We start from the raw sequence: 27,178 nt of genomic DNA, 5'->3' as shown, positions 1-27,178 counted from the left end.
TTGTGTTTCATTTTTGTCAGTTACAAGCAGTTAGTAAAACCTCCTCCTTTCCCTTTTCAAATCCTTTAGGCACCAGCGATAGTCTAGGTTTCTGAAACATTCACTTTTAAAAATAGGTCACTATCACGTTTTAGATAATCTTTAAAGATTATTTTTGTTTTAAAAATCAGGGTGCTATACCTATAGGTGGCTTTTTTTTCATTTCCTCTACTAATCAAATAATGCATTTATACTTAGACTTTGCACAAAAAAACTTTCTACTATCTGGAACAGTTGATTTTAAAATATGGAATGCATCAGAATACACTTCGTATCAAAGAGATTCATGGTGAGTTAAAATTTAAAAGCATTTGAATTGATGTCAGAATTATTTCAACTAACATAAGTCTTATCCTTATTGATAATATCTAGAATAATACTGTCCAAAAGAACAGTTTCTTCTGTTAGGACGAAAAAAATCTTGGTTTTTTATCTGCACTGTCCAATGTGGTAGCCACTAGCCGTATATGGCTATTGAATACTTGAAATGTGTCTAGTGCAACTGAGGAGCTGAATTCTTAATTTTTTTTTGTTTTAATTTAAATTTACACTAAGTACCTACCAGATGAGTAAACCAGTAACTGCATTAATACAGTGTAAAGTGCTGTGATGGAAAACTCATTGAAAACTTGTTTCATGCAGAGATCAGTTTCTGATTGGAAGAAAATTATTTTTGAGATCTGTAAGTTCTTTTGTAATATTTTTGGTTTTGATATACAAATGATATAGTTAGATTTCTTAAAAGGTAGAATTCAAAATTTTTTGCATGATTTCATAATGGTTCCTTAGAGTGTGTTCTGTCTTAGCACTTACTGTTGGTATAGTATACGTACTAGATGGCGGATGGATATTTCTCTAATTGATAGTAGAAAATATAAATGTTTTTAAGCAGACTTAAAGGTTAATATTTTTAGATGGTGCCTGATACTGGTGAACATCTATACACATTGTTTTCCTAGTCTCTAAAGTATAGGTTTAGAGATATCTGTTCTTGAAGGAATGACCAAATTCTTACATCATACTCCTCATTTTAAAACTGGGAGTTCCGCTGTTACTAATTGATCTGTTACTCATATCTTGTATGTCTTGGGAAAGTACTTAGAGAAGTGTGGTCTTGGGTCCTTAAATGGGGGGAGATGTATGTAGTGATGTCACCAGGAGAAAATCTTTTAAGCTTTGTATCTGACCTGAATGCCTTACCGGTAGACAGAAGGTTAATAGTCTAAATCCATGAAACACAATTTATTTTATTTATTAAAAAAAATTTTTTTTTTAAATTTATTTGAGAGAGAGCAAGCAAGCACGAGCTGGGGGTGGGGGTGGGGGCAGGGAGGAACAGAGGGAGTGGGAGAAGCAGATTCCCCGCTGAGCGGGGAGCCTGATGGTGCTCCATCCCAGGACCCTGAGAACATGACCTGAACCAAAGGCAGACGCTCAACTGACCAGGCGCTCCTAAGTCGGTGAAACACAATTTAATATTTACTGTGGGTAAGGTGTCTATTTAACATGGTGCCTGGCTACTTGTGGCCAGCCACCAGGCAAAAATACACCTTTGTTCTGAGTAACTCTCTTTTAAGTAACTCTTTTGGGGATAGGTAGATCCAAATATTATAGCTAAGAAAGCAAACCGCTATTATTATCACCATGGCAGGAATATACTCAAAGAATTTTTTTGTAGCGAAAGACTTGGATACATCCTGGGACATCCTTTTGCAATCATATTCAAAACCAAAAATATTGCAAGTTTAAAGGCCCTTTTTTCATCCAGAGGAGTTAATCTGTTTTTTTTCCGCATGCTAGATCTTGGTTTGATTTAAATGAATTTTTTGTTTGTGGTTTATTCCTAACTTTGTTTTTTATAAAATCGTAGTAGTAGTAAAAATTCACACATAGATGTATATGTGAATTAAAGACCTCTACATCCCTTTTATCCATTTATTATCTCCAGAGGTAGCCCCTTAAAACAAGATAGTATAATATGTACTCTTTTTGAGGGGGGGTGAGGAGAGAGGGAGAGAGAGAAGCTTAAGCAGGCTCCATGTCCAGTGTGGAGCCCGATGTGGGGCTCAGTCTCACAACCCTGAGATCATGACCTGAGCCAAAATCAAGAGTCGGACGCCTAACTGACTGAGCCACTCAGGTGCCCCTATAATATATACTCTGTATGTAAATTGTGATGGCATTGGTTTCCCCTCGTATGTTTGATCATTCTGTAATATTCTGTGACCTGCCATCTTACTGTATTTGGAAACCTTGTCATGTCATTTAATGTGGTCCTATTCCATTATTTTTAACCACCGTGTGTGTGTGTGTGTGTGTATGTATTCATTAATCAATGTATATTTAATTATTTAGTTGTAGCCTGTTGACTGGCTTATAAGATATTCCATTTTTTGCTGCTACAAATGGCACTATATTAACTTATCCTTATGTTTATGTATATTTGGTGGTTTTTCTTTGGGATTGAGTTTAAGAATTGCAATGACTAGACCGGAGTATGCAATTGTTAAATTTTTATATGTACTGTTAGATTGTCTTTCAAAATAGTGCCAGTGTACTGTCCCAACACTTGTAAGAATTTTCATTTTTTCCCAAACACTTGCCAACACTGTTTATGATTTTTGCTGTTCTATTAGAGAAAATAATGGTATCTTGTTTTAATTTGCATTTCCTTGATTACTAATGAGGGTTAACATTTTTTTTTTTAAAGATTTTATTTATTTATTTGAGAGAGAGAGAATGAGAGAGAGCACATGAGAGGGGTTAGGGTCAGAGGGAGAAGCAGACTCCCTGCCGAGCAGGGAGCCTGATGCGGGACTCCATCCTGGGACTCCAGGATCATGACCTGAGCCGAAGGCAGTCGCTTAACCAACTGAGCCACCCAGGCGCCCGAGGGTTAACATTTTTATATATTATTAGCCATTTATGTTTATGTCTGATGTGAATTGTCTGTTTTTCATATGTCTGTTTCTTCCTCATTTATTTTGTCTTATTCTGGACATCAGTCTCATTACGTGTGTGTGTGTGTGTGTGTGTGTATTATGTATGTATGTTTAGAGAGCTAGCATGCATTTGAGTGTGAGCCTAAGGGAGCAGATAACTTCTTGCATTGTCACATGCCTTTTATCATTTAAATTTTTTATTCTTTAGTTATATGGCTATGGCTTATAACTTTTGTGTCTTACATAGGAAAGCTTTCTATACTCCCATCATTATATTTTTATTAAAAGTAAATTACGTTTAGATTTTTAATCTTAACCGTTGGAGTTTTTCCTAGGTTACTCTATCCTTTCCCACTGATTTGAAAGATCGCCTTTCTTACATACACTAAATTCCTTTATATGCATGACTCACTTCTGGTTTGTTTTGTCTCACTGCTTCTACCACAGTATGTGAATTATACTTTATAATATGTATGCCCTTATTAATTTTTTTGCAAGATTTGATTGATAGTAAATAAGAACATGGATTCCGAAACTGATTTTGTGGGTTTGAACTCTGTCCCTCCAGTTTTTTTTTGCTGTGTGATCTTAGGCAAGTTATTTAACTTCTCTGAGCCTCAGTTCTCCCATCAATAAAACAGAAAGGATGGTTATAGCATTTACCTCGTAGGATTATTTTAAGATTAAATAATCTGTGCAGAACACTTAGAACCCTGCCTGGTGCATAATCATGTTTGTTTAGTTCTTTTCTGTACTTCAGTGAAACATTTTGTAGTTTCCTTATAAAGATTTTTAAATGTTTCTTGTTATTTTTTTTGGCTCTTTTACACTATTTGTCATTGTGGATGGCAATTTCATTACATTTTTATTTTTTTAAATTTTATTTATTTGAGAAAGAGCATGAGTGGGGTGGAGGAGGAGGTTCAGAGGGAAAGGGAAAAGCAGACTCCCCACTGAGCAGGGAGCCTGATGCAGGGCCTGATCCCCAGACCCTGAGATCAGGACCTGAACTGAAGGCAGACACCCAACCGACTAAGCCACGCAGGCACCCCATGCATTTTTAAATTGATTATTGCTAATATATTGGAAAGCTATTGATTTTATATATTGATCTTCTTGAAATTTCTTAATATCACTGATAGTTTATAGCTGATACTCTTGATTTTCTAGGTAAACCATTATCTGTAATGGTATTTTTATTTCATCTTTTGCAGTATTTTTCCTCTTCTTTTTCCTTTCTTTTTCCCTTTGGCTAGGAATGGAGAGTTACATGGTATGGTAACATGGTCATATGTCAGGCATTATCTTTCTGTATTTCATCCCTAAGTGTAATATTAATATGTTGAGATTTCTATTTGATACATATGCATTCATAGTTATATACATATATAAGCTGTTCAATCCAGTCTTGTCATCAGTTATGTTAGTGACATTGGAAGAATTGGAAAGTTTGCCCTCTTTCTACCTAGTGTTTATCAACCTCTTGAAGTTTTGTAAGAACCTGCCCATTGAGCCTGCGTGCCTCAGTCAGTTAAGCATCTGACTTTGGCTCAGGTCATGATCCCAGGGTCCTGGGATCGAGTCCTGCATTGGGCTCCTTGTTTAGCGGGGAGTCTGCTTATTCCTCTCCTTCTATCCCTCCCCCCCTGCTCGTGTGCACATGCGCGCTCTCTCTCTTTCAAATAAATAAATAAAATCTTAAGAAAAACCCTGCCCATTGAGACATTCAGTTTGATATGGGGGAGGGGGTAAAGGCTTTTCAGTTTCTTTTGTTAGGGTATTAGTCTTTGTAAGGTATTCTATTGCTTCTTGAATTAATTTTAATAGCATTTTCCAAGGAAATAATTTCATCTAGCTTTTCACATTCTTGGCATAAAATCGAACTTAGAATATATATTATAACGTTAGATCTCATCCATAAACTATGGTTGTGTCTTCTTTATTCTTCCTAATGTTGTTTGTCTTTTCTCATCTCCCCTCACTTCTTTACATCTATCAGATTTGCCAGTTTTGTCTGTTAGTTTTTTTCAGAGAACTAGCTTTAATCAAGTCTTTTCTTTTTTCTTAATTTTTGCTTTAAAATTAACATCCATCACCGTATATATTACAAAATTTTTTTCCTTCTACTTTTTAAAGTTTTATTTTGTTTGAATTAATTGAAAGCTTACTTTATTTTTAGTTTCTAATAAATGTACTGAAGTTTATAAATTTTCATGAGTACATGTTGGTTTTGTAGCTGGTATTTATAGCTACCTTTTTCCACTATACATTGCATATTTCTTTTATTTTCAGCATCTCAGCTATTTTGTTCTCTTGGGTATATACCTATGTGTAGACTTGCTGAGTCATATGGTAAATTTATGTTTTTCATCTTTTTTTATGTTTATCTTTTTAAGAAACTGGCAGACTGTTTTCAGAGTGGCCGTACCATTTTATGTTCCCATCAGCAATGTTTGAGGGTTCCAATTTCTACATCTCCTCACCAACGTTATTGTCTCGTTTTGTTCATAGCCATTCTAGAGGGTGGTGTGAAGTGATATCTCATTTTCTGGTTTTACTTTGCATTTCCTAATGACTAATGATGTTGATCATCTTATCGTGAGGTTATTAGCCATTCCTGTATCTTTTTGGGGTACATGACTATTCAGATCTTTTGCCCATTTTTTAATTGGATTGTTTGTCTTACTAAATTTTAAGTTTTTTAAAATATATTCTGGATACTAGTTCCTCATCATATATATGATTTGCAGGTATTTTCTCATAGCCCATAGCCTGTCTTTTCATTGTCTTAATGTTGTCTTTTTTTTATTGTGATATGAACACTTAACATGAGATCTTCCCTCTTAACAAAATTTTAAGTGTATTATACATTATTGTTGACTATAAGTACAATGTACAGCAGATCTCTAGAGCCTGTTCATCTTGCTTAACTGAAACTTTATGCTCATTAATTGGTAACTCCATATTTCCCCCTCCTCTCAGCCCCTGGCAGCCATCATTCCACTCTTTGATTCTCTGAATTTGAGTATTTTAGAGGCCTCATATAAGTGGAGTCATCTAGTATTGGTCTTTCTGTGACTGGCTTATTTCACTTAGTATAATGTCCTCAAGGTTCACCCATGCTGTTGCATAATGCAGAATTTCCTCCCTTTTTAAGGCTGAATAGAATTCCATTGTATGTACACACCACATTTTATCTATTCCTCTGTTGTGGAAACAACCCAAGTGCCCATCATCTCGGCTACTGTGAGCAGTGCTGCAATAAACATGAGAGTGCTGATATATCTTTGAGGTTCTGATTTCAGTTCTTCTGGATAAATACTTAGAAGTGGGATTAATGGAACATATGGTAGTTCTATTTTTAATTTTTTGAAGAACCTCCATGCTATTTTTCATAGTGGCTGCACTGTTTCACATTTCCACTGGTGTGCAAGAGTTCCAGTTTTCCTGTGTCCTCATCAATACTTGTTTTCTGTTGTTGTTGTTGTTTTAATAATGGCCATCCTGATGAGTATGAAGTGATATCTCGTAGTTTTGATTTGCATTTGCCTGATAATTTTGACCTTGAGCATTTTTCATGTACTTGTTGGCCATTTATATGTCTTATTTGGAGAAATGTCTATATAGTTCCTCTGCCCATTTTTAAAATTTAAACATTTTAACTAATCAGGTTTAGTTTTTTTCTTGTTGAGTTGTAGGAGTTCCTAATATATTTTGGAGATTAACTCCTTGTCAGATATATATGGTTCGCAAACGTTTTCTCCCTTTTTGTAGGTTTTCTTTTCACTGCGTTGATGTTTCTTTTGCTGTGCAGAAGCTTTTTAGTTTGATGTAGTACCAGTTTGTTTTTGTTGCCTGTGCTTTTGGTGTCATATTCATGAAATCATTGCCAAGACCAGTGTCACGAAGCTTTTCTCCCTCTGTTTTCTTCTGGAGGTTTTATAGTTTCAGGTCTTTCATTTGATTCTTTAATCCATTTTGAGTTGATTTCTGTGAATGGTGTAAAACAGGTCCAGCTTCATTCTTTTGTATGTGGATATTCAGTTTTCTCAATACCATTTGTTGAAGAGACTATCTTTTTCCAAGGGTGTAATTCTTAGCATTTGGACATCAGTTGACCCTAGATATGTGGATTGGTTTCTGGGTTCTCTGTTCTGTTCCACTGGTTATTAGGACTGTCTTTATGTCATTACCAAACTGTTTTGTTTACAGTAGCTTTATATTTTGAAGTCAGGAAGTGTGATGTCATTTGAGTTGCAAAAGTTTAAAATTTTGAAGTCCAGTATGTAAATTTTTTTCTTTTGTCCATTATGCTTTTGTTGTCATGTTTAAGAACTCTTGTTTAATCAGTGTTATAAAGATTTTCTTCTGTGTTTTATAGTTTTAGCTCTTAAATTTGGGTCTAACCCTTTTTGTGTTGTTTTTTGTGCATGGTGTGAGGTAAGAGTCTAAATTCATCTTTTTCCATGTGGATATCCTGTTTGCCCAATGAAAAGGCTATCCTTTCCTCAATGAATTCTTTGAATCCTCTGTCAAAGATCTGTTGACACTAAATGTCAGAGTTTAGTTCTGGATTCTCAAGTTTGTTCCATAGATCCGTGTATCTATCCTATGCTAGTACCATACTGTCTTGACTAAAGTTATCAGGTTTTGAAATTGGGAAGTTTAAGTTCCCAACCACTTTGTTCATCTTCGGAATTCTTTCGGCTGTTCTGAGTTATTTAGTTTCCTAGTTAGCTGAGTTGTTTGGAAGAGTATTTCTATAAGCATTTCCTAGCAGGTAGGTGTGTTTTTAATTATCCATTTGTTGCTGATTTTTAATGGTACTGCATTGTGATCAGATAATACTGTCTAATAATTCATACTGTTTAGAATTTATTGAAATTAAAAAATCTTTGTACATGATTGTTTTATGAATATTCTATGAGTTTTTAAAAATAATATGTGTTCTTGGGACCGTGTTCTATAATCTCAGTTAAATCAACCTTGAGAGTTATTCAAGTTCTATGTATCCTTCCAATTTTTAGTCAGTTTGGTCATTTTGTTTTTGTTTTCTTTGTTATTTTATTTTATTTAAATTTAATTAACATATAGTGTATCATTAGTTTCAGTGGTAGAGTTCAGTGATTCATCAGTTGCATATAACACCCAGTGCTCATTACTTCAAGTGCCCTCCTTAATGCCCATCACCGTTTCCCCATCCCCCCACTGACCTCCCCTCCAGCAGCCCTCATTTTGTTTCCTACAGTTAAGAGTCTCTTACGGTTTGTCTTCCTCTCTGATTTCGTCTTATTTTATTTTTCCCTTCCTTCCCCTATGATCCTGTTTTGTTTCTTAAATTCCACATATGATTGAAATCATGTAATTGTCTTTCTCTAATTGACTTATTTTGCTTAGCATAATACCCTCTTGGTCATTTTATTTTTGATAGTCTCAGACTAGCCTCCCACAGTGATTCGCATGTGTTAACATTTATTAATTTCTTTTTTCTTTTTAATAGTTTTTGTTTTCTGCATCTCAGTGCTATGTTATTAGATGCATTCCTATTATCTTCTTGGGAGATTATTATATAAAATGCACTTCTTCTGTGTAGCTCCCCCCCCCCACAACCCAAAATCAAGACCTGAGCTGAGATCAAGAGTCAGATGTTTAACCGACTGAGCCACCCAGGCGCCCCATTTCTCTCCCCCTTTGATCTTGAATTTTATTTTGTCTGAAATTAAAATTGTGAATCTTGTTTTCTTTTGTTATTATTTGTCTGATTTGTCTTATCTTTTTGTTAAGTCTTGATACATTTTTTATGTTTTCTAATAATTTGTTTACTACACATTTAATTTGTGATATAGTCATGTTAGAGGAAAGTCTTATTTTGCAGAATTATTTTCATGTGGCTTTTCTTATTCTTTTTAAAGATGGTCTGGATTTCTATTATTCCTCAAAACAGCATGCTCAGAAAATGGTAGAATTTCTTCAGTGTACAGTTCCCTGTAGGTATGTTCTGAACCTAAATATGATTAAACCCAAAGAGCTGGGAATGAATGTAAATCTTACCCTTTCTTCAGGCTTAGACTACATCTCTTATGTTAAAAAGTTTAAAATTGTAATAGGAATATTTACATGATTAGTAAGCATCTATTGGATTAGCCACTTTACAGGAATTATTAGCCAAAGAGTATGTAAGAATCTCTTCAGGGAGCTAGACCTCACACTGTGATAAGTACTATAGTGCTAAACCTTTGAACGTATTTAAGTAATACAAAAGAAAGATGGGGGTAGAGGGCTTTGGGGACAAGCTTCATGGAAGAAGAAGAAATTTCCTAAAATGGGAAATTTTCAAAGGTAGAGTTTATAGTGAAAGGAGAGATTAGTGTGAACAAAGACTTGTGGTGGACAATGTGTGGCTTTTAATGGATGCTATATATAGACTACATTGGTCTGAGCCAAGTGCATGTTTTAGAGGTTTTGAGTAGATAAAATTGAAAAGAGGTAGCGTGCAGTTGGGTTGGTGAAGGTTTTGAAATGTAAGTGGATGAAATTAGGCTTTGCCATAGCAGGCATCAGAATGCTGTGTCAGACCTTGGACAGTAATTCTTTGATTTGATAAAAATTGATATTCCCTAGACTACAATAAGTAGGAACCTTTATGTCTTTTTATTACTATAAACTTTTTTTCTTAACAGACACAAAGCCTCACAGAGATTGATCTCTCAGGATATCCATAGTAACACATACAATTACAAAAGCACTTTTTCTGTGGAAATTGTTCCAATATGCAAGGTACTTTTTCTCATTTAATTAATCCATGTCTATAAAAGGCTACAGGTAATTAATTGGTTTATATGTAATTATTAGCTCCTGATTTCCTTCTGGGATTGGTTAAAAATTTAGAATAACTTCCTTCTTAAAGGATTCCTGTCTGACATATTCAGCCATATTAAAAAGATGTTAAAAAATAATCATGCTTAAAATTATAAATTGGCATACCTTTCACTTTGGTATACTAATTAAAGGCCTGGTTGCAGTTTTTTAATGTTCATATTCCTTAAAATTTGTGATCCTGGTGGACACATAAAAAGTTTGAATACAGGAAATGACATTAAAATAAATATCAGTGAACCACTTTGTAGAATATGTATAAAATGGATTTTGGCAGGATAAAATTAAACAGTATTGTGGAAATGAAATTGTAGAATCATTTTTGTGATTTAAAAACAGTCTGAATAAAACCTAAAATGTAGATTATCATTTCATTTCATTGTATTAAGGTAAAACCCTGCTTCAAAAATATAAATGAATTAAAATGCAACACATAGTTCCTGAGGATCTACTACAGAGAAGGCAGTGTATTAAGGATTATTATTTAGAGGTCTCTACCATATAGGAACTTAAATGTCAATATCTACTAATAACGATAAGTGCCATAATTTATTGTGAGCATTCCATATAAAGTTAGTATCTAGGTATTTGAGTATATTTCACTTCTTCATGTCTCATTATACCTGGGGTAAATCATTTCATCATTTTGAACGTGAGGAAACTGAAGCTTGGGGAGGTTAGATGACTTGCCCAGAGTTACATAACTACAAAATGAAGCTAGGATTCGTGCCTAGGACTGTGACTCTAAAGCTTTAAAAATACTATACTAATTTATGGTGCAGTGTATAGTAACAGGGATGAAATGATAGCATAAAACAGGGTCAGCAGCGACACCTGACTGGCTCAATTGGTAGAACATGTGACTCCTGATCTCAGGGTCATGAGTTCAAGCCCCACGTTGGGCATGGAGCCTACTTTAAAAAAAAGCAGTGTCAGCAAACTTTTTCTGTAAAGGGCCAGATAGTGAATGTTTTTGCTTTCAGGCCCAGTAGTCTATTTTGTAACTATTCAGCTCTGCTCTTATTTTACATAAGTAGCCATAGATAATAGGTAAATGAATAGCCAAGGCTATGTTCCAGCAAAACTATTTACATAAATAGTGTGGGCCAAATTTAGCCTGAGGGTCATATTTTGCAGACCCCTGGTTTAAAACAGTGAACATTTTCCTGGTACAAAGCCTGTATGAAGGGTGAATATAGGTGTGATGTCATCTTTAGGCCATGGGTTAAGTGCTTTGAGTGATTCATGAAAGTAACTGAATAAATGCACAATGTAAGAGTATTTTCATTTAATCTGTTGAGACTCTTCCGAAGTGAAAAACAAAGTACTGGACTAGGTGCTATTAGAGATGCACAGAACGCCCCTTCAGTGGAGGAGTCTATGATTGTGAATTGATACAGCTTAAAATATAAGCCAGATTTTTTTGTATTTTAATACAGTTTAAAAACAGGTAACTACATTGCTGGTAATATCTCCTCTAATGTACACATGGACATACGTGCTTTTGGGCATTAAATTTTTGATTATCTATTGGTGCATGTAGCCCTGAAAGAGAAACATGTGGCTCCTCTGAAATTTATTTTTTATGGAAATTGAAAGAAGTCACAGGTAGATATAGAAAATCACTCTCCTTCAGATGCTTACAATACTTTGTTTAGAATGTACACTGTATTACCATAGAGCAATAAGCATTCACACTTCAATAAAATTGAAATAAACTTAATACTTTAGTGAATAAGATCTGGAAAAATACTTTTAAAACATTTTTATTAAGACAGATATTCCCATCGTTAGAAGGAATAGCTTATTTTCTGTTTCTCCAAGATTTGATTCTTTTCTTTAGGCCCTTTGTTAATAAATAGAATTAACAATAACATTTTGGTTTGGGCACATATACTTTGGATCAGGTTTATATTGATGAGTGTTTATTGGAGACAGTTATTTAGGATTTGCTTCACTCTAAATGTTAGTTCTTATGCCTAGGATAATGTTGTTTGTCTGTCTCCAAAACTGGCACAAAGCCTGGGAAATATGAACCAGATTTGTGTGTGTATTCGAGTGACCAGTGCCATTCATCTCATAGATCCAAATACCCTACAAGGTAAGTTTTAGGAAATATTTGCCTTGACAGTTTTGTCCAGCAAGCTGTAATAATTTATATTGCTAATTTCATCAAATATTCTCAGTAATATTGTTATGAAAAACTAGTTAAGATTTTTACTGCTGTTTAATTCTTAAAAAACACTGGAATTTTTAAAGCTTTTGATAAGTTACCCCTGAATTTTTTATTTGAAGAAACAAGTCTGTGAATTTTAAAAAATTTACTAGGTTAGTCCGTTTATTTTTACTGAAATTGACTTATTTACCTCATTTAATTTTTGTGAATAATTAAGTTCATTGCTAAGTTTAGTGTATAGCAACTAAAGTTTAGAACATTTCACTTATAATGCAGTAAAACATTTAGTTTAAATATGAATTTTAATTCATTTTATCATATTACACATAATTTTTAACATTCCCTTTGTAAAACTATTTTTTAAAGAAGATCTCATATTGATAGGAGCATCTACTTCTTGATCTTTTTTATGTATTTCCTGTAATGTAAGTTTTCTTTTTTTTTTGATTTTATTTTATTTTATTTATTTATTTATTTTTAAATTTTATTATGTTATGTTAGTCACCAAAGAATACATCATTAGTTTTTGATGTAGTGATCCACGATCCATTGTTTTCGTATAACACCCAGTACTCCATGCAGTACATGCCCTCCTTAATACCCATCACCCGGCTAACCAATCCCCCCTCCCCCCCTCCCCTTTATTTATTTATTTATTTATTTATTTATTTATTTATTTATTTTAAAGATTTTATTTATTTATTTGAGAGAGAGAATGAGATAGAGAGAGCATGAGAGGGGGGAGGGTCAGAGGGAGAAGCAGACTCCCTGCTGAACAGGGAGCCCGATGCGGGACTCGATCCCGGGACTCCAGGATCATGACCTGAGCCGAAGGCAGTCGCTTAACCAACTGAGCCACCCAGGCGCCCCCCCCCTCCCCTTTAAAACCCTGTTTGTTTCTCAGGTCCATAGTCTCTCATGGTTCATTAATGTAAGTTTTCTGTTATAAAAAATCAAGTTTACATTTTTTAGAAAGTCACTTATTCTTGTCAATTAGAATTCATAAGTCAAAGGTCTTTTTGCAGTATTGGGATGAATATCTGTCAGGTAGAACTTTATTTCTTATTAAGCAGCTAAGATGACTGATAAGGTTTCTAAAGTGCCAGCACATGAAACAACTATATAACTGAGTGGATCTGATCTTATTTACTTTATTTTTTTTTTAAGTAGGCTTTTTTAAGGAGTCCAACGCAGGACTTGAACTCATGACCTTGAGATCAAGACCTGAGCTGAGATCAAGAGTCGGGCGCTTAACCCACTGAGCCACCCAGGCGCCCTGATCTTATTCTAAAGGCACTTAGCTATGTGGGGTCCTGATGATAGTAACTACTTAAGACATTGACACCTGAAATTTTTCTTGTGCTATGAGAAGTTTGGGGCTGATTTATAGGAATAAATGATGATTCTAGAGAGTTGCCACTGTGGTCTCTTGACCTCATGCTTCCCAGTTCATATATATCAACTTCTTCCTAATACATTTGGTGGCTTTTGAAATACTTCATTCTTGATATTCTATGTTTATACTTAGTTGCAGATATTGATGGAAGCACTTTCTGGAGTCACCCTTTCAATAGTTTATGCCATCCCAAACAGCTAGAGGAGTTTATTGTGATGGAATGCAGCATAGTCCGAGATCCAAAACGCAATGCAGGTGCTGGAATGATATCAAAAAAGGTAAGTTCCATCCTCCCCATCTTTTTTCCCCCCAACTTAACTGTTCTGGTCCCTCTCTTGTATTTTTATGTTTTTTAGTTTGTTAGTAATTCCAAAATGTGATTCCACATAAAGCTAACACCTCATTAGGTTACAAATGCATTCCATATTTGTATGTTATTTGTTTTTAACACGTGGTCATTGTGGTGAAATTTATTAGACTTACACTACCTGGTAAGTTCATTTTTCTCTTTAATGTTAGAAACATTTTTAAAAATGTTTATTGTGAAAAAGATTTCTTAGCGTTACTTTTGTATAGGAGGACCAAATGACAAACAAACCTTTTTTTACTTTAAAAATTTTCAGACATTTTGAATTTAAGTTTATGTTATATTATCACTAATTACTGAATACTTCAGTATGCATCTCTAAAACGTAGGAACGTTTTTCTACATAATCAAAGTATTATCATTCGTATAAACTTAGTTTATATTCAGATTTCCTCGTTTGTCCCAAAATGCCTTTTATGGTTTATTCAAACTAGTATCCAGTTGGGGACCATATGTTGAATGTGAATGTTATACCTCTTAAATCTTTTACTTAATAATGGCCCCCTTCACTCTTTTTTTTTTCCTTTATGATACCAACTTCCTAAGGCAATTAGGGCATTAATCTTAGAGATCTCTAATTGTTTTCTCATGATGTTATTTATCTACTTAATTTCTTGTATTTTTTTTTTTAAATGAAAAGTGGATCTAAAAGACTTGCTTAAACTTTGGTTATGTTTGGCCAGAACATTTCAGAATTGTCACTTTGTGCTTTTTATGATATGTCAAGTGATAGTAATGGTTGGCTATTTCACTGATAGCCAGATCTCTTCATTGTAATATTATGATTTTTTTTCCCTTTGTTATTAGCTTGCCTGTCTTCCTTCTTTCCTTTGGGACATTCATATTGTCCCAGATTTAATCAGTGGGAGCTCCCATGCCTTAAAAAAAATTTTTTTTTTTTTAACAACTTGTACTTTTTTAGAACAGTTTTTGGTTAATAGCAAAATTAAGAGGAGGTAAGAGATTTCCCATATACCTCCTGCCTCCACACATGCCATAGCTTCCTCCATTATCAGTACCCACCCATCAGAGTGGTACATTTGTTAAAATTGATGAATCTACATGGATACCTGATAATCACCCAAAGTCCACAGTTTACATTATGTTTCACTCTTAGTGTTGTACATTCTTTGAGTTTGGTCAAATGTATAAGGACATGTCTTTCATTATAGTATCATACAGGGTATTTTCACTGCTCTAAAAATCCTCTGTGCTCTGCGTATTCATTCCTTCCTGTCTCCTAACCCCTGTCAATCACTGATCTTTTTACTGTCTATAGTTTTGCAGAATGTTATATAGTTAGAATCATATAATCTATAAGTGCCAAATAACATTTCACTGTGTGGATTTACCACAGTTTGCCCATTCACCTAGTGAAGGACATCTTGGTTGCTTCCAAGTTTTGGCAATTATGAATAAAGTTGCTATAAACATCCTTGTGTTTGCAGTTTTTGTAGAGACATAAGCTTTCAACTCCTTTGGCAAGTAAATACCAAGGAGCATGTTTGTGGTATCATTTGGTGAGGTATGTTTAATTTTGAAGAAACTGGTAATTCACTTTTTTTTTTTTTTCCGTTCTTTCCTAAATCTGGAAACTGTCATTTATTTCAGTTTCTCCCTCTATCTCTTTGCGATTCCTTAATTCCCCAGTCTATAACTCTTAGTATTTTGCTCTTGATCCCATTTACTTACATCTCTTTTTGTTAGTAAAAAGTATTGGCAAGTGCTATATTTAATTCAGCCTGGAAATTTGAAATGTCGGTTACAATTGCTTATAAAATCCTATGTTGGAAAGGGACTTTAATGGTTTTCTAATTTAAAATTTCAAACTTGGGGGGCACCTGGGTGGCTCAGTTGGTTAAGCGTCCAACTCTTGATCTCAACTCAGGTTTTGATCTCAGCGTCATGAGTTCAAGCCCTGTGTTGGGCTCCATGCTGTGCATGGAGCCTACTTAAAAAAAAAAAAAAAAAATCAAAGTTGGGATGTTGTTTCTGCAACAGGACAAAAAGGATTATACTTCAAATAGCCCACATCCAAAATATTGATTTCATAAAGATTTGGGTTCTCTAGTAGTAGTAGTGCCACTGGGATTGCTAGATTGCTTTGTCTGAACCTTGGTTTTTTGAACACTGTGTGTAAAACAGGGGCTTGTTAGGATATTTTCTGGAGTTAAGATTTTTCAGTTATTCTTTTTGCTCAGTCTGTATTATGTATCTCCCTGTGAAAACATTTGTTTTGAAAATTCTATATATGTCTGTATTTAGGTGATATTGTTAATGTTTTATAAAGTCTCAAAATCTTAATAAAGATATTTATTTTATATATTCCTTATTGAGTCTTTTTCTGTACTCAGTACAGTAATTTGTTAATTTTGACAGTGTTTCAGAGATGTGAAAAATAAAACAATTGCTGTCTTTAAAATGAAAATTAGAAAACCAAAATCAACATTGTATTAGTTTCTATGAGATGCATTTTGAGTTATGCTTGGATTATTGAAGTGTGCATTTTCTTTCCTGTCAAGCATACCCTTGGGGAAGTCTGGGTACAGAAAACTTCTGAAATGAATACAGATAAACAGTATTTTTGTCGTACTCATTTGGGACATCTTCTAAATCCTGGAGACCTGGTGTTGGGGTTTGTATTATTTTACAGTATTTTAAACTGGCAATTAGCATTGCAAATTTTCTTTGGGAGCCAGCAAAGCTATCTAAAATACTACCAAAGATGTGTTTCCAAAAAGAATTTAAGAGTTCTCAGGAGCTTTACAGTTCACTTTATTGATAACTAAATTAAACTAGATGGGACAAAAGCCCATAGTTACTCCATTTTGGCCATCATCTTAAAGAATCATTTAATCCAAGATTTTGAGTAATTGAACCCTGAAGTTGTATGGTTAGATCATATTTGTAGCTTTTTTGGGGAGTGGATAGTTTTTTATTATGAATATGCTGTTGCTCAAATATTTCACTTTCAAAATATGGAAGCCATATATGTAAGAATCCTTCACAGGCATAGGACAGTCTATTCTAATACAGAGCTTACCAGCATGCCATAGGCATTACTTTTGCTCTTGTGGGTTTTTGTTTTTTTTTTTTTACTAGAGAATGAGGGTTTTTTTTTTTTTTAATTAAATGGAACCATCTAACTGAATTCTAATGTTATACTGATATATGTCTGTTCCGACTCTTTTACAAGTACATAGTAAGATGGACAGTGATGGGTAATATGTGAAACCTAGAGATCAGAATGTGTTGTTATCTTTACCCCGATCTGTAGAGGCATGTTCATTGTATAGTAAACTGCAAAACTTTTAATGTGGGAAAGCATATTAAATGTTAATTCTAGAACTTTCAGGTGAACATCCATTAAATAAGAAGGAATGTGGAAAGAATAAATGTTTTGTCGTTAAGTGTTTAATTATTTTTATTTCAGGTTTGATTTGGCCAACTGTAACTTAAATGATGAGTATGTCAACAAAATGAACTCCGATAGAGTCCCAGATGTGGTAAGGCTTTAGATTTTTTCCTTTTTTCCTGTGTTAAAGAGGATTGATATAATAACACTTATGGGTAAGATGCGTTGAGTTCACATTTATGAAAATAACAAATCAATTTAGAGGTTCTTTTGAAATTACAGCTAAGAGGGGGCGCCTAGGTGGCTCAGATGGTTAAGCGTCTGCCTTCTGCTCAGGTCATGATCCCAGAGTCCTGGGATCGAGGCCCACATTGGGCTCCTGGCTCAGCAGGGAGCCTGCTTCTCCCTCTCCCTCTGCCTCTCCCCTTGCTCATGCTCGCTCTCTCTTTCTGTATCTCTGTGTCTCAAATGAATAAATAAAATCTTAAAAAAAAAAAAGTAAAAAAAAAAATTGCAGCTAAGGTATAATGGCAAAAGTCTTCATATTTAATCATGTGTCTTTGGGGAAAATCCAAGATTTATTGAGTTTTTCATTGCTCTTCTAATTGAATTTTCATTCTCTGTCAAAATGCTTGATACCATCTGTAGAGCAAAAATAAATTTGCAGCTAAAAATGATGACCATTAGAACTTAATTTAGGTTCATTCTTCTTGGCTCAGCTTATTTCATATATTGTTCAGTTAAAGCGTTTAGAATTAAAACCATTATTCCGATTTTTCAGGTTTGCATGTAATTGCAATTGAAAATAATCTTTACAATGTTGAGTTTTAGAGAAAGAATGTTTCTTCTGAAAAAAGCCTGTAAGCCTGTTAAATTCTAACATGAGTTTATTAGAATCATAAGCAAGAGTGAATGTGAAAGACCCTAATTCCTGCTTGCTTAATCTTCACTAATCTCTTTAGATGTGGGCAAAAATGAAGTCATGGTATAAGAAGGACTCCCCCTCTCACCACCCAGTTGTGCTTTTATTTTATTTTATTTATTTATTTATTTTTTTTTATTTGACAGAGAGAGAGATAGCGAGAGCAGGAGCACAAGCAGGGGAGTGGGAGAGGGAGAAGCAGGCTTCCCGCTGAGCAGGGAGCCCGATGTGGGACTTGATCCCAGGACCCTGGGATCATGACCTGAGCCGAAGGCAGACGCTTAACGACTGAGCCACCCAGGCGCCCCCAGTTGTGCTTTTATTAATCAGTAAATTAGGAAATAGAAGCATAGTTTAGATAAAAGCCTAACAGAGTCATAAGAGGCCATCAAGACAGTCATACAAGATTTTGTATTGTGTAAAATTATTTTTATTACTCAATTTTTTAAACTGTCCTAGGACATATATTTGTAAAAGATAAATATAGTTCTATCTATAACTGTTTATTAGTAGTAATAAAAGGAGGGAAAATGTCTGCCTGTGGTAATATTTCAGGATGATTATGTGAATGGTAGCTGAGAACTGAACTTTGGTATAAAGAAAGACACCAGGGGCGCCTGGGTGGCTCAGTTGGTTAAGCGTCTGCCTTCTGCTCAGGTCATGATCCCAGGGTCCTGGGATCGAGCCCCACATCGGGCTCCCTGCTCCGCGGGAAGCCTGGTTCTCCCTCTCCCACTCCCCCTGCTTGTGTTCCCTCTCTGCTGTGTCTAAAGAAAGAGATAACAGAGGGGCACCTGGGTGGCTCAGTCGGTTAAGCAGCTGCCTTTGGCTCAGGTCATGATCTTGGGGTCCTAGGATTGAGCCCCACATCGGGCTCTGCACTCAGTGGGGAGTCTGTTACTCCCTCCCCCTCTGCCACTCCTCCCCACTAGAGCTCACTTGCTCGCACTCTCTCTCCCTCTCCCTCTCTCTCTCTTGCTCGCTCAAATAAATAAAATCTTAAAAAAAAAAAGACACTAGAAATGTGAAGTTTTTGGTATAAAAAAGCAATTTAATTTTGAATCACTGGAAAATTTCAATTATTAAATTTTAACAGTTACGAAAATAATGGCAGAATGCATTTTTGTAAAATACTAAGGACGTAGAAAAATATTGCAAGTTCTCTTGACACTGCCCCTTGGTCCCTGCTTTTGTCTCCTAAGATGTAACCACTGTCATCAGTCTGCTGACTTTCTGGCTTTCTCAGTCTTTCATTTTTTAACTTTGTTGGACTTTGAGGCCTCTTTACTTCATTCCCATTTTTCTGTAACTTTGCAAATATTGCTGTTACTTTTAGGTATTAATCAAGAAGAATTATGACCGTACCAAACGTCAGCGTCGTAGAAACTGGAAACTGAAAGAGCTTGCAAGAGATAAAGAAAACATGGATACAGATGATGAAAGGTCCTACTTTAAACCTTATATATTGTCTCAAAGGAAATCCTTATAATAAATCTGTATAGGTTTTATATATAGTTATCACACGATTGTTGCATTCAGTATTAGTTTTGTATTCTTATTGTGTTAATTGTATCAGTGTAAGAGGCTGTTGTGTTAATTAAATCAGTATAAGGGGATATAATATTATATATGTATGTATATATAATATATATATATTAATATTATTATTTCCTGGGTTTTGGCCTGAGAATTGCAGCATTTTTGTAAACAGTGCATTTGAAAAGCTAAAATAAGTACTTTGTGGATATCACAAATAGCAAGTGAGTACTTATGACTTAGGATAAAAAGAAAAGAGCCCGTTGATATCAAATATGCTATTTTTCAAACAACTTAAGGAGAAATGAAGATGTTGTGTTCTAGAAAAGTATATTGGACAATTCAGAAGTGGCCTTAATGTTGGTGAAGACACTGATATCTAAAAAAATGAAGAGTTTAAATAAAATTATGTCATGAAATGTGAGTGGGAAATAGTTAATACTTCCAAAATACAATCTCATAAGGTAATTTAAAATAAGTATTTACAAATATATAATGTTAAATTAATTAGATAGTGTACATACATATTTATTTCAACTATAGTCTTAAAAGTGTATGTATTTTAACTTGGCCATAAGACTTTGGGGGGGGGATGGTAAAGTAGGAGGACGTTTTCTCGTCTTATATTTAATATTACCTTATATTCAAGTATGTATTTTTTTAATCATGTAATTTTGAAAGAAAAGATTTTTTTTAACTTGTCACAGTATTTAACATCCATATTTGACCTTCAGATATTATTTTTAAAGATTTTAATACTTGGAACACATTTATCTTATAGTGCTGAAAATGAAGAAAGCATAACTTCATACTTTGTTGGTAAAGATCAAATAGTTAAATGTTTCTTTCTCTTTTTGTAGGCAATACCAAGATTTCCTTGAAGATCTTGAAGAAGATGAGGCAATTAGGAAAAATGTAAACATTTATAGAGGTTAGTGTTTTAGGAGTGTTTAAGTTGTATCTTTTGCTTCTGTATAGATATATTACCCCAGTATAAGTATTTTGGTATCTTAAACTTTCATTCCATTAATGACTTCTGTGTTTGTTTTTAAAACTTGACTAAACATTTACAAAAAATAAAAATACTTGCAGAACAGTAAGACTTATTAAAATGTTGTTTTACCACATTTGATATTATTTGTATCCTGCTATAATCCCTCAAGTTCCTGATTCTTATACTAATGGATATTTATTCATACGTTTATGTAGTTCATTCATTTAGTGACTATAAATGCCTGCTCTAGATAGGATACAAGAACTGCAGATATAATATGGTTAAATAATAGTAATGATGGGGGGGGAGGCATTTTGCATATTTCCATATTTGTATTTATTTGAAATCCTCCTTGTATTTTTTTTTTTTTTAGATTCAACCATTCCTGTGGAAAGTGACACAGATGATGAAGGAGCCCCTCGAATTAGTCTGGCTGAGATGCTTGAAGACCTCCACATTTCCCAAGATGCTACTGGTGAAGAAGCTGAATCGATGATGACACAGTGAGATTGTGTTGTAGATGATTTCCATGTCTGTAGACTCAGGATGTTGGATGAAATAACTTTCATTGTCTATTCCGCCTATGCTTCCATATTGAGAAAGGAGAAATTTAGTTTTAAACTTGAATAAATAGGACTATTTTGATTGCTCATTCAAAGCACTGAACGAGATTGATAGCTTTGAAGTTTTTGGATAAAAGATTATGAAGAATGTAATTATTAATGATATTTAGGCCAATTCATGTGTGGAATTTTTTAAGTTTGCCTTTTTAGGATACCCTAGTATTTTTGCATACTGTAGTGCCAGATTTGAAATCTCAAAAGTTGTGATGCCTTGGAGGTTACCTAAATCTTCAAGTATGAAACAAGCTTTTACATTTCTTTTTGCATTGATGGCTTTAGTAAAAGAGCATATGAAGAATCATTTTTATATGAACTTGTTAATGCACTTTGATCCACTTTAGATCATTTTTATGTCATTGGGATAGGTAAGTCGGGGTTCAGTTTATTACTGGACATTCAGGGGGAAGTTAATCTATTTTATGCATAATATTAACATCTTCAAAAGCTTAAATTGGGGTTATCTTAATTTTTATTGCAGAAGAAAATATATTTAAAGTATTTGTGGATTTGTAGCAAACAGAGATTATTTAAGGGTTAACTAACAGTTTGTACTTTCGTTATTTTTGCTCATGCCAGCAGCTTAGACCAGTAGCTTGCTTGTGTCATAAAAATGTCTTCCTATCACTTCAAGCATTTTTGCTTTTGAAATTTTGGTTTACAAATTGAGAAGGAATTTTCTTTATATAAGTTTCTGTCATTGAATATATCACCATCAAAAAGAATATTAAGATCCAGCACATAGATGATGAAATAATAAAAATGATCTTTATGCTTTATAAAACCATGAGTCAGACTTGAAAAAGGAATGCCTTCTACATCCTTGAATGAAAAGCATTGGCTTGAGTTTTAAAGTGTTTTGAGAATGAAATTTTAAGATCCTATTTCTATAAGCAAGATTAGACTTAATAAGTATGCCAGAACCAAAAGCTAATTCATAAACTCTAGCTATACCACTACATAAGGAAATTGAGTAAGTGATGAATGGAGCATTTCCTTTTTTTAAGATTAGACTCCCCAATTCTGAAGTTATGGGTAAGCGCCTGAACTTTATATAGTCGTTCCTGTTCTGTCTGCATATTTAGTTAAAATTTTCACTTGTGGTTTGTGTTTACCTCTTCTATGTCAAGACTTGAAAAAGCATGAAAATAAAAACATTCTCCCCTTTTTTTGTGTGTCCTTGAAGTGATTGTATTAGTGTTGTATTTAAATGACAAGAGTATCTTATGCAGTATTCCTAGGTGGAATTATTTAAGTACTTGTCATATGATTTTCTCCCTGAGAAGTGTAATTTCCCACTAAACTTATTTAGTCTTAGTCTTTTTTTTTTTTTAAAGATTTTATTTATTTATTTGACAGAGAGAGACACAGCGAAAGAGGGAACACAAGCAGGGGGAATGGGAGAAGGAGAAGCAGGCTTTCCGCGGAGCACGGAGCCCGATGCGGGGCTCGATCCCAGGACCCGGGGACCGTGACCTGAGCCGAAGGCAGACGCTTAATGACTGAGCCTCCCAGGCGCCCCTAGTCTTACTCTTTTTGATGTTGTCTTTATGAGTAATGAAACCTGTTGGTTGAAAGAAGGCTGTGACAAGGTGAAGGAATGTAGGTAATAGAAAAACTAATAAGCCGAGTTCTCAGAGTTACACACCTTGATAAACCTACCATTTTAGAGTATAGTTACTCTAAAGTTCCCAGGCTGTGGTTTCCCAAATACTCTTGTTGCTGTCCCAGAGTTGATACAGTTTGGGAAGGCTGGTATTAATCAAATTCTCAAAAAGCTGATTTATAATACAGGAGTGATTTCTAAGCCAGTATGATCAGTTAGCTTCTTTTGTAGTCAGATCTTCACTTGAAGGTGTTGTTTTGTAGTCGAAAGTCATTTTATGAGCAAGCAAACAGTTGAGGGAGAGAGTTACTTGTATAATTCAGATATTTAACAGCATCAAGCTAATCTGCCACAGTAGAATCTAGAACTCCAGGCTGAGTGCCAGGACTAGACACTACTCCTGTAGTCAATACTGAGTAAGTGCCAAGTTTTCCCTGGACTATTTTAGTAAATGTGTTCATATTGATTCTGTCCTTTAGATTACTTGATCTGTTATTTTTAGCCCAAGGGTGTTATTACTTTTTCTTAATAATTTAATTTTGAGGGGCGCCTGGGTGGCTCAGTCGGTTAAGCGTCTGCCTTCGGCTCAGGTCATGATCCCAGGGTCCTGGGATCGAGCCCCGCGTCGGGCTCCTTGCTCAGCAGGAAGCCTGCTTCTCTCTCTGCCCTTCTCCCCTGCTCATTCTCTCTCTCTCTCTGTCTGAAATAAATAAATAAAATCTTAAAAAATAATAATTTAATTTTGATATAATTTCAGACTAAGTTTATTACAAAGAATTCCTGGATACCCTTCACTCAGATATGCCAAATGCAAACGCTCACTTCATTTTGCTTTCTTTGTAATTAATTTTTCCTGAACCATTTAAAGTAACCCCCCAAATATTTCAGTGTCTCCCCCCACCACCCAAGAACAAGGAATTTTCTTATATAACCATAGTGCAATGATCAAAATCATAAAATTAACATTGGCACAGTACTGATATTTAATCAGTGGTCCATATTGGAATTTTGTCAGTTTGTCCCAACTACAAAGTCTATTATAGAAAAAATAAATCTAGGATTGTGCATTGCACTGGGTTCTCATATTTCTTCAGACTTCTTTCATCTGGCCCAGTTCTTGAGTTTTTACATTTTATGTAATTGGCATTTTTGAAGAGTCCAAGCCAGTTATTTTGTAGAATGATATCAATTTGGGCTTCTTTGATATTTTCTCATGATTAGATTTAGGGTAAACCCTTTTAGCAGGACTGAAAGTGATACCAAATTCCCAGAAGTAATACCAAATTCTCAGTGCATTTGTATCAGGAGATTCGTGCTGTTGATTAGTCCAGATGTCCTTAAGCTTCCTTGGTTATTAGTTGGTTTTCTGTTTTAAGGAATTAGAGGATTTATTCCTTTATAATCATTATTTTTGCTTGATTTTTCTTTTTAAATTTATTTTTAACTTACAGTGAAATTCAGTCTTGTGATGTACAGTTCCATAACTTTCAACACATGTAGATTCACACAGTTAGCACCACAATCAAAATAGAACAATTTTATCATTCCCCTAACCCTCCACAAATTCCCTTTGCTACCTCTTTGTTTTCAAGCCCTTTCCTCATCCTTAACCACACACCACCCACCCTGCAACTTCTGAGATGTTCTCTGACCTCATGGTTTGTTTTTTCCAAAATATGTGAATGAAATCATACAGTATGTGGCCTTTGAGTCTGTTTGTTTTCACAACATGGTGCACTTGAGATTCATCCAAGGTGTTGTATATATCAAGAGTTTGTTTCTTTTTATTTTGAGTAATACGGTGTTCCAGTTATCCATTCCCCTGTTGACATTTGAATTTCTAGGTTTTGATGATTAGGAGTAAAGCTGCTGTGAATATTTCTGTACAAGTTTTCATTCTACTTAGGTAAAAAAGTAGGGATGGGATTGTTGGATCCTATTGTAAATGTATATTTAACTTATAAAAGTTTGCCAGACTGTTTTTCTGAAATGGTTTGTGCCATTTTACTTTTCCACTGGCAGTATGTGAACATTTCAGTGACTCTGCATCCTCACCACTACTTGGTGTTGCCAGGTTTTTTTAAAGCCATCCTAATAGGTGGCTGGTGATGTCTTCTTGTAGTTTTTTTTTCTTTTATTATGTTATATTAGTCACCATACATTACATCATTAGTTTTTTTTATTATGATGTTATGTTAATCACCATACATTACATCATTAGTTTTTGATGTAGTGTTCCATGATTCATTGTTTGCGTATAACACCCAGTGCTCCATGTAGAACGTGCCCTCAATACCCATCACCAGGCTAACACATCCCCCCACCCCTTCCCTCTAGAACCCTCTGTTTCTCAGAGTCCATAGTCTCATGGTTTGTCTCCCCCTCTGATTTTCCCCACTTCATTTTTCCTTTCCTACTCTCTTCTTTTTTTTTTTTTTAAACATATAATGTATTATTTCAGAGGTACAGGTCTGTGATTCATCAGTCTTACACAATTCACAGCGCTCACCATAGCACATACCCTCCCCAGTGTCCATCACCCAGTCCCCCATCCCTCCCATCCCCCACCACTCCAGCAACCCTTAGTTTGTTTCCTGAGATTAAGAGTCTCTTATGGTTTGTCTCCCTCTCTGGTTTTATCTTGTTTCATTTTTTCCTCCCTTCCCCTATGGTCCTCTGTCTTGTTTCTTAAATTCCTCGTATCAGTGAGATCATATGATACTTGTCTTTCTCTGATTGACTTATTGCGCTTAGCATAACACCTTCTAGGTCCATCCACGTCGTTGCAATCTTCTTGTAGTTTTAATTTGCATCTCCCTAATGGTTAATTATGTTGAGCATCTTTTCATGTGCTTATTTGTTACTCATATAACTTCATTGGTAGAATGGCTGTTCACATCTTTTGTCTTTACTTGGAAATTGGGTTGTTTGTTTCCTTATAGGTTGAATTTTTAAATTTTTAAAATTTTTTTTATTTTTATTTTGTTTTATTTTTTTAAAGATTTTATTTATTTATTTATTTGACAGAGAGAGACACAGCGAGAGAGGGAACACCAAGCAGGGGGTGTGGGAGAGGGAGAAGCAGGCTTCCCGCTGAGCAGGGAGCCCGATGCGGGGCTCAATCCCAGGACCCTGGGGTCATGACCTGAGCCGAAGGCAGACGCTTAATGACTGAGCCAAACAGGTGCCCCGAATTTTTAATTTTTTTAAAAGATATTATTTATTTGATAGAGTGAGAGAGAGCACAAGCAGGAGGAGGGGCAGAGGGAGAAGGAGAAGAGAAGTAGGCTCCCCCCTGAGCAGGGAGCCTGATACAGGGCTTGATCCTGGTATTCCGGGATCGTGACCTGAGCTGAAGGCAGAGGTTTAACCGACTGAGCCACCCAGGCACCCCTGAATTTTTTATTTTGATGCTCTTGTTGTCCCAGAATTAGCCAGTGGGTACCCCATCAATCTGGCTTCTATGTCATTTTGATAGGCTCTTATCTGATGTGGAAATGTTGGGGTTCAGGAGTGACCGGTCAAGAAAGAATTCTTGAGGCATCTTCAGTGCAAACAGGGTGGTTTTATTAAAGCACGGGGACAGGACTTGTGGGCAGAAAAAGCTGTACCAGGGTTGTGAGGAGTGAATGATTATATATACTTTCAAATTGGGAGGTGGTTAGGGATAGCCTAAGTCTCTAAGGAATTTTGGAAGCAAGGCTTCCAGGACCTTGAGGGGCTAGCTGTTATTAGGAAAAGTGTAATTTACTACTGTCTAGTAAAACCTTAGTCATGAAATCCTTCAGATGTATATCAATGGGCCATATGCTTGGAGGATGTTTGGGGGTGGGGGTAGAGATAAAAGAAGTTTACAATTATATGTTTTTTTTTTTAAAGATTTTATTTATTTATTTGACAGAGAGACAGTGAGAGAGGGAACACAAGCAGGGGGAGTGGGGGAGGGAGAAGCAGGCTTCCCGCAGAGCAGGGAGTGATACTAGGGCCCTGGGATCATGACCTGAGCCAAAGGCAGACGCTTAATGACTGAGCCACCCAGGCGCCCCTCCAATTATATGTTAAAGGAGATCTATGGAGGCCAGGTTAATGTCAAGCTAAGATTGCCTTTCACCCTTAGCAAAGTATAAACATTGAGGCATTTGAGTTCTTAGAGGAAGGTCACTCTGCCTGTCTCAAGGACTTGTCAATGCTGTAAGTTGTAAGGGAATTTATTTTTTTTCTTTTGTCTCTGTTCTCCACATTATTATCCATGTATTTGATCTTGTTCATGGATACTGATGTTTTAACGTAACTCTTTGGGCAGGTTTTGGGTTTCCCTTGCTCAGGCCCCACTCTGCTCTTGGCTTATT

At 35.2% G+C, this 27,178-nt stretch overlaps 1 protein-coding gene across 5 annotated transcripts in view; it reads left to right on the top strand.

Moving 5' to 3' along the window:
- The window catches only part of NMD3 (NMD3 ribosome export adaptor), a 68,710-nt gene extending 46,178 nt beyond the window's left edge, over positions 1-22,532 (top strand). For 4 of the 5 annotated variants that reach the window (XM_032407294.1, XM_032407291.1, XM_032407292.1 and 1 more), the window contains exons 7-16: positions 238-328; positions 8,894-8,972; positions 9,662-9,758; positions 11,841-11,958; positions 13,562-13,707; positions 16,319-16,431; positions 17,230-17,302; positions 19,410-19,516; positions 20,470-20,540; positions 20,977-22,532. In XM_032407294.1, the coding sequence (XP_032263185.1) occupies positions 238-328; positions 8,894-8,972; positions 9,662-9,758; positions 11,841-11,958; positions 13,562-13,707; positions 16,319-16,431; positions 17,230-17,302; positions 19,410-19,516; positions 20,470-20,540; positions 20,977-21,110 (1,029 nt within the window). In that variant the 3' untranslated portion in view covers positions 21,111-22,532. The remainder of the gene's footprint in view (positions 1-237; positions 329-8,893; positions 8,973-9,661; positions 9,759-11,840; positions 11,959-13,561; positions 13,708-16,318; positions 16,432-17,229; positions 17,303-19,409; positions 19,517-20,469; positions 20,541-20,976) is intronic. The other variant, XM_032407290.1, reaches the window with a different exon arrangement.
- The last annotated feature ends 4,646 nt before the right edge of the window (positions 22,533-27,178 follow it).

The sequence above is a fragment of the Phoca vitulina genome, unplaced genomic scaffold, assembly GCF_004348235.1.
Source record: "Phoca vitulina isolate PV1807 unplaced genomic scaffold, GSC_HSeal_1.0 scaffold8, whole genome shotgun sequence".
Taxonomy (NCBI): Eukaryota; Metazoa; Chordata; class Mammalia; order Carnivora; family Phocidae; genus Phoca; species Phoca vitulina.
Note: the sequence above shows the minus strand (reverse complement) of the source record. Positions and strands in the feature narration are given on the sequence as shown.